We start from the raw sequence: 7,963 nt of genomic DNA on the forward strand, positions 1-7,963 counted from the left end.
TTAACCCAGACAAACATTAAAGAGATTTGAAAAATGTAAAATAGTGCTACTGTTCTCACTAATTGTTTTTGTCTTGGAAAATATAGTTTTTCATAGAAATGTTAGTAATTTTCAAATGGCTTATTATTGTTACATAAAATGTATTAATAAATAAAGTTTCTTCATTTTCATTTGTAATATGGCAAATATTTATGTATATAACCCATGTAAACAAATGCTCTTCAGGGTCCATTTTTTTTTAAGAGTGTAAAAGTGTTTGAAGAACAAAAATGAATTGCTGCTCTAGGAAATATATTAAGGAAGTAAAGTATGTGAGAGGAAAGATAAATTGAAACTGCGTATTTCTGAAAGTACATTTAGTGGTTCTGTACTTGGTAGACAGAGAAGCAGTTTCTTTGGTATCTGTAGTTAGTTCAGATATCAAACACTCATTTTGAATTCAGTCTGTCTTTCTCAAAATATTTATAGATAGGCATTTATGTGTACACTATTGCTATTATTTTTTGATGTTAACATGACGCTAATATGACCATTTGCTTGAGGATTACAGACCTTTATATGCTATACTAAAAGATTTCCAGTATGAAAAAGTTTTACTTGTTGACCACCTACTTAATTACCTTAATCTCTTCCTTATTAATTGGACTCTTAGTGGGGTCTGCGGGGTTACTTCACTGATGAGAATTTGATATATCTGCCATTTGGGGGACCTGTGGATATTTCATTTAGTTAAGTGTAAATGTTAATGAATGCAGTTCTATTCTAGGCCTACTTACAGAGTTTCGTGAGTAGATACTAAAGGTAAAAATATCTAAATGTGTGTTTTTCTTCTAATGTCTGTACAGGATGACGTAGCTTTGCCAAAGGCTTAGAAGCTAAGCAGAAAATGAGCTTAACATCCTGGTTTTTGGTGAGCAGTGGAGGCACTCGCCATAGGCTGCCACGAGAAATGATTTTTGTTGGAAGAGATGACTGTGAGCTCATGTTGCAGGTAATTGTGTCAGCCTTCTCTGCATGCATCTACACAGAATGTGAAATTAGTATAAAATAGTTTTCTCCTCCTTTAGAGAACAATATTTAGACTTGAACTTTCTGGCTCTCCCTCTTTCAGCTCTAACCATCAGTTTAATTAATTTTTCATCCTTTTGAATCATCTAAAAATAAGTTCTAGGTCATGGGGATTATATTTTGAAAAGTGAAGGCTTAGAAGTGAGGGGTTTATTCATAAGTAGGAAGTTTCTCATTATGTACTTTTAATATAAGACTTATGAATAATTTATAAAATTAGCATAACATGTAATAAAGCTGAATTTTAATCGTGGATATTTAAGTGATATTGAAATTAGTTTTATTGCTTCTTTTAGAGATGTTCATTATGATGCCTACTAGTAATTTGAGCATAATTAAAGATTGTTGGTATTTTTAAAAATAAATTTTATTGTGTACATTTAAGGTATACAACATGATGTTAATGGGTTTACATATACATAGTAAAAACATTACATAATGAGCCATATTAACATATCCATGATCTCACATAGTTACATATGTTTTTCATTTTTGTGGGAAGTGCAGTTAAAATCTCATTTAGCGTGAATCCCACGTACAGTACAATTTTATTACCTATAATCCTCATATTGTACATTAGGTCTCTAGACTTGTTCATCCTGCATATCTGGTACTTTGTATCGTCTGACCTACATCTCCCCATTTCTGCCCTGCCCCTGGTAACCACTGTATATTTGAGTTTTGGGGGGTTTTTTTTTGGATTGCAATATGAGGGTACTTCAGAAAGTTCATGGAGCGAGTCTTATTATCTTTTAACTCTGTTTTTCCACGAACTTTTGGAAATACCCTCATACAGTAAATATTTGTCTTTCTGTGTCTGGCTTATTTCATTTAGCATAATGTCCTACAGGCTTATCCATGTCGTGGCAAATGGCAAAATCTTCTTGTTTTTTAGGGCTTAATAATATTGCATTGTATATGTGAACCACAGTTTTCTTATTCCTTCTTCTGTCCATGGGCACTTAGATTGTTTCCATATCTTGATTATTGTTAATAATGCTGCAGCGAACATGGGAGTGCAGATATCTGTATGAAGTGGTGATTTCATTTCTTTTAAATATATGCCTAGAAGAGGGATTACTGGGTTATATGGTAGTGCTATATTTAATTTTTTTAGAATGCGCCATACTGTTTTCCGTAAGGGCTGTAGCAGTCTACCTTCCCACCAACAGTGTACAAGAGTTCCCTTATCTCCATACCCTTGTCAACATTTGTTATCTTTTGACTTTTTGATAATAGCCATCCTGACAGTTGTGAGGTGTTATCTCTTAGTGGTTTTGATTTGCATTTCCCTGATGATTAATAATGTTGAGCACCTTTTCATATACCTGCTGACCATTTCTATGTCTTCTTTTAGAGAAATATCTATTCAGGCATTTTGCCTAATATTTAATTGGGTTATTTGTATTTCCACTATTGAATTGTATGATCTCTTTGTAAATTTTGGATTTTAATCCCCCTCATCAGATATATGGCTTGCAAATATTTTTTCCCAATTTATAGGTTGCTGTTTTATTTTGTTGATTGTTTCCTTTTCTGTGAAGAAGCTTTTTAGTTTGAGGTACTCCCATTTATTTATTTTTGCTTCTTTGGCCTGAGCTTTTGGTGTGATAGCCAAAAAAATCATTTCCAAGTCCAATGATGAGCTTTTCCTTATGTTCTGTTCTAGGAGTTTTATAATTTCTAGTCTTCTTTTTAGGTCTTTTATCCATTTTTAGTTGATTTTTGTTATCAAAGGGTCCAATTTCATTCTCTTGTATGTAGAAATCCAGATTTCCCAACACCACTTATTTAGGAGACTGTCCTTTCCTTGTTGTGTTTCCTTGGTGCTCATATCAAAAATTAGTTGACCATATATGTTTGTATTTATTTCCAAACTTGCTATTCTGTTCCACTTGTCACTTGTCTATGTGTCTCTTTTTATGCCAGTACCATACTGTTTTGATTGTTATAACTTTGTAATATAATTTTTAAAATTGAAACATAATTGATTATAAATATTTGTGGGGTACAGAGTTTATAATATTAATACTTGTATATAATACATGATGGTCAAATCCAGATAATAAATATACTCATCCTTACATAATATAATTATTCTTTGTGACCTTTAACCTATATAATTTTACATTAGGAAGTATGATGCCTCAGAGTTTTTCTTTCTTGGGTTGTTTTGGCTATTCAGAGTCAAAAGATTATTGGCATTTACTGTATTATGTGTAAAGAAGTTAATTTAAGATATACTTTTTGAGATCTCTTTGAGTAAGGTAATTAGCAGAAAAACGGTTCTCCAGATTTTTCAATATTTATTTATTTTGATATGTTCTGGCAATCTAGAATTAAGTTTTATCCCCTTGCCCATTTTTTTTGGGGGGGGGATAAAATCTGTAGATGTGTACCTAGAGTAGAAATGTTTGTTTAGTAGCCCAGTGGTTGTCAACTAGGGATGATTCTCTTTTGCCACCCCCTACCCAAGGACATTTGGCAATATCTGGAGATATTTTGATTGTCACAAATTGTGTGCGTGGGTAGGTGGGGGTGGAAGTGATTTCTACTGACAACTAGTGGGTAGAGGTCAGGGATGCTGTTAAACATCCTACAATGTACAGCATACTTCCCCTACCTACTTCCCCAACATCCACAATGAAGAATTATCTGGTCCAAAATGCCAGTAGTGCAAAGATTGGGAAATCCTGTATTATCCCAAGAATCATCAATTTGCATTGTTTGTAGGAATTTTTGCTTTAAAATTAAAGAACATATCTTATTATTTTGAGGCAATAAAAGTAAAGTCACTTACAACATACAGCTTTATGAGTATGTGAGTAAGTTGCATATACAATGACACCTTAATTAAACCAATGAGAGAAATACAGTAGTACAGAGATTTTCTGGTCTTAGTAATTTAGTGGTGAGAGTGGCAACTGAGAAAAAGGTAGTAATGATTCTGTTTGGGTATAAGCCTGCTGTAACTGAGCAATATCTTAGGGTCAAATGGGAAGAGCTCACTCATCAGGGAGTGGAAAAGGTATTTTCCAAGTGGCAGTTGTATCACCCAGCAGTACAGAAAGATGGGAGTGGCTGACCCTATGTTTAGGAGCTTGCAGGATAAGTCCACTCTCACATGCAGGTATGGAGTATTGAGACATTACTGGTAAGGTGTCTGTTCTGGACCATATGTAACAAATATAAGTTGTCTGGCAATTTCTGAGAAGAGATGGATGGAGCTGAGAATCCAAGGAGACCATGATAGGTTCCAGTTCATAAAGGGGACACAGTACCAGAGAGGAAAGAGCAGCACAGACGAAGAACTCTGCAGAGGGTCCCCCTTGAGTATTCAGCTGAATACTGATCAGTGCATGCATGTGAAGAAACTACCCAAGTGGGGGAGAAAAGCACCCGAAAGGATTAGAAGTAACAGTGCCTGGTGCTAACATAGGGTCAGGAATGGTGCCTGTTCCCAACAGCCAGACTGGAAAACCTCATGATTCACAAGCATTGGTCTCTAAGGGGTATAATTAACCCTAGTCTGAGTTATGCTTTCATATTTTATGTAGAGATCCAAAGTGATCAAACTGTTTTCAAGTAACTTAGCTGTGTCCCAGAACCATGTTCAAAATACTTGTAAGAATACAAGAATATCCAACACCTATCACCACAGTGATAGGAGTGTGGGGTGCACTGGTTGCACAAAAGAGAGATTGGTCTGTTCTACCAGCAGGGCAATATGGGGATGAAAAGTCTGGAAAGACTTTATAGAGGAAATGACTTGAGCTGAATAATCTTAAAGGATGAGTTTCTGGCAGGTTAGAGTATAGTTGAGGACATGGTATTGAAGATAGAGTGACATTCAGTGTCTGTTTAGGTAATTTAAATAGTCCCTTGTAGCTTATATATAGGATGTGAAGGCAAACATTTTGAGAGATTAAGAGTTGGGGACTAGCAGAGGCTACATCTTGGAGGGCTTTGTGTGCTGTATTAAAGACTTTGTATATTTTACCTTAGCTAGTAAGAGGACTCAGGAGTTTTTAAGCAGGGCAAAATTGCCTTGTCAAATTCCTTTTGTGCATTATGTCATTTAATTCTCACAACAAACCTCTGAGATAGGTATATCTAGATGATTAAACAAAGATTAGTAATTTACCAAGGTCACACAGCTGGCAAATGGCTAGACTAATTCTTTCTGACTCTAACGCCTGTTCTTTAAACTACTATTCTATATTACTGCCCAAGAATTGGACTGAAACCTGTATAAGCAGTTAGGAGATCATAATAATCTAGGAAGGGATGGTAGAGTTATAAAGAAGAGAGTATCATTTGAAATGAAGAAAAGAAGACAGAGTAGAAGAGAGTTGAAAGAGTTGGGCTGTGCTTTCTAGTTTTATGTGATAAGTGAGGGAGAGAAAAAGAATCTAAGACCTAGAGTTTCTGGCATGGAAGTAGGTGAAATTGAGGTTCAGAGGGTGTACTCCTGGGGAAGAAGATGATGAGTTTGAGGTTCCTAAGGGACATCTAGATAGAGATGTTCAACAGAAATTAGAAACAAATATGATACTGAGGAGAGGAGTCTAAAAAGGTAGAGATTTGGCAGTTATGAGCATAAAGGGGATCATTGAAGCCAGCAGGGTCTAGGTTCTGTAGAGAAGGAAATAAAAATCAGGGTGAAAGAATGGTGGCTTAGAAAAGGAAGGGGTCAGAATATTAGATGTCTTGCTGCTGTCAAAGAACTGAGTAATATACTAGTAAACTATTGTAGATAATTGAGAGAACTGGAAGAATAGGAGAATGTAGACAAAAAGACTACTATGGTTTAGATTCCAGAGGTAGAATCAATTTCATGGGATAAGGTCTAGCAGTGGGAGTGGTATGCCAACATATGGGAAGGATTTCAGCTGTGGGATTTGAGAATGCTGGGTTTTTTTATATGGGTCATGCACATGGATATTTAAAATCAGTCATGGTGAAACAGGAGTTTGAATGAAAAGAGCATGAGAGAGAGAGCAAGAGGGGCTGTATTTGCTTTTCTAACAAGCCCACTCTCATGATAACTAACTCACTTTCTCAATAACTGCATTAACCCATTTATAAGGGCAGAGCCTTCACCTGTAGAATAATAACCTCTTATTATATACCCCACCTCCCAGCACTGTTGCATTGGTGATTAAATTTCCAACACATGAACTTTGGGGGATACATTTAAACCATAGCATGTAACAATAGAAACCAAAATGAAATTTAAGTAATTTTTAGATTTAATGCAAATGTTTTACACGGTAACAGGAAAGACAAACATTTTTTTTTTTTTTTGTCTTTTTCGTGACTGGTAAGGGGATTGCAACCCTTGGTGTGGTGTCACCCACACTGCGCTCAGCCAGTGAGTGCACCGGCCATTCCTATACAGGATCCGAACCCGCAGCGGGAGCATTGCTGCGCTCCCAGCGCCGCACTCTCCCGAGTGTGCCATGGGGCTGGCCCAGGAAAGACAAACATTTTATAGTGAGTTGTAATTTGCCATAATTGGTGGGTTTTCAGGTAAGCTGTAGAGAAGTAGCAGTAATACTACTATTTAAGTGGCTTTAGTGCTACTATTCATAGAGTTTCTCTTAATTCTGAGATTACTAATTTGTCCTAGAGATATTTCAGAGAAAACCAAATCAAGCCAAAAAACAGCCTTGAGAACTTTTAAGAACTGTGTTATGATGAACGTTTAGGTTTCATTGGCAGATTTTTTTAGAAACATACTGTTTCTTCTTGAGGACAGTTAGTTTAATACAGAGTTTCATATTCTAGAAGGATAGGACAAAGCCTTTTCAATATGGAATGTTAAGCTAATTGGGTATAAGGGATATTTAATTTTAAATTTTAGTAAAGAGGCTAGAGGGTGCTAACATGGGGGTTTCCATGCTCCCATGTCAGATAGGCTCTGATAAAACCCATGTTGCTTAGGCTCTGGCAAAATAGTTGTTTCCTTGAGTGCAGGCCTTTGATTAGGAGAATAGAATACTCTGGACATATTTCAAATTGGTTACTTTTCCCCTCATCCTGCTTGGAAATGAAAGAAAATTTTTCTCCTCAATCTTCACCCTGAGATCCTCGTGGGGTTTCTGGAGGTAAAAGTCATAAATATGAGTGTTGACTTCACCTAGTCTGTGCCCCCAGGAGATTTTATATCTCAAGCTGGTCTACGCTCAAGTCTTTAGCAATTATTCGCTTAAGCTTTAAGTTTTCCTACAAGTTCCTGGTTCCAGTAGTGGTTTTTGTTACTGGCAAGCTGTGATTTTCTGTATTTGCTTGTCTCATTAGTTTTCAGGGTGGCAGTTTGTCCTGGGACTTCAATTTTCTGATGAAACTAGATGAGTTTCTGATTTTCTTTGTTGTGAGGTTGGGAGTGATGGCTTCCAAGTTCTTTATATGTTGGCCCAGACACTGAAAGTCACATCTCCACCCCATTTTTGATGCCCCCTTTGCTTTTAGTATACCACGGTTCACATAGTTACCCTGTAATGGTTATTGAGTTCAGATTCAGTAGTTCTTAGACTAATTCTTCCTGTACTGTGCTGATATATCCCTTTAGTAACAGTTTCTAGAGGCTTATAGTTCATCTTTCAGATGCTTCCATCTGCAAACAACTCCCCAAGTTCTGAAGTGAGTGTGTGTGTATGTGTGTGCCTGTGTTTACTTTAAAAGCAATTTTTTTTGTCTTTTTTTGTGACCGGTAAGGGGATCGCAACCCTTGGCTTGGTGTCGCTCGCACCGCACTCAGCCAGTGAGCGCACTGGCCATCCCTATATAGGATGCGAACCTGCGGCGGGAGCGCCACTGTGTTCCCAAGCGCCACACTCTCCCGAGTGTGCCATGGGGCCGGCCCTAAAAGCAATTTTCTTTTTTTTTTTTT

At 36.7% G+C, this 7,963-nt stretch overlaps 1 protein-coding gene across 1 annotated transcript in view; it reads left to right on the plus strand.

The window, feature by feature from the left end:
- The first annotated feature begins 852 nt into the window (after positions 1-852).
- CEP170 (centrosomal protein 170kDa) overlaps positions 853-7,963 on the plus strand; it is a 103,210-nt gene continuing 96,099 nt past the window's right edge. Inside the window, exon 1 of the mRNA XM_008590953.1 lies at positions 853-991. Within this exon, the coding sequence (XP_008589175.1) occupies positions 887-991 (105 nt within the window). The 5' untranslated portion in view covers positions 853-886. The remainder of the gene's footprint in view (positions 992-7,963) is intronic.

Source organism: Galeopterus variegatus, unplaced genomic scaffold, assembly GCF_000696425.1.
Source record: "Galeopterus variegatus unplaced genomic scaffold, G_variegatus-3.0.2 Scaffold6496, whole genome shotgun sequence".
Taxonomy (NCBI): domain Eukaryota; kingdom Metazoa; phylum Chordata; class Mammalia; order Dermoptera; family Cynocephalidae; genus Galeopterus; species Galeopterus variegatus.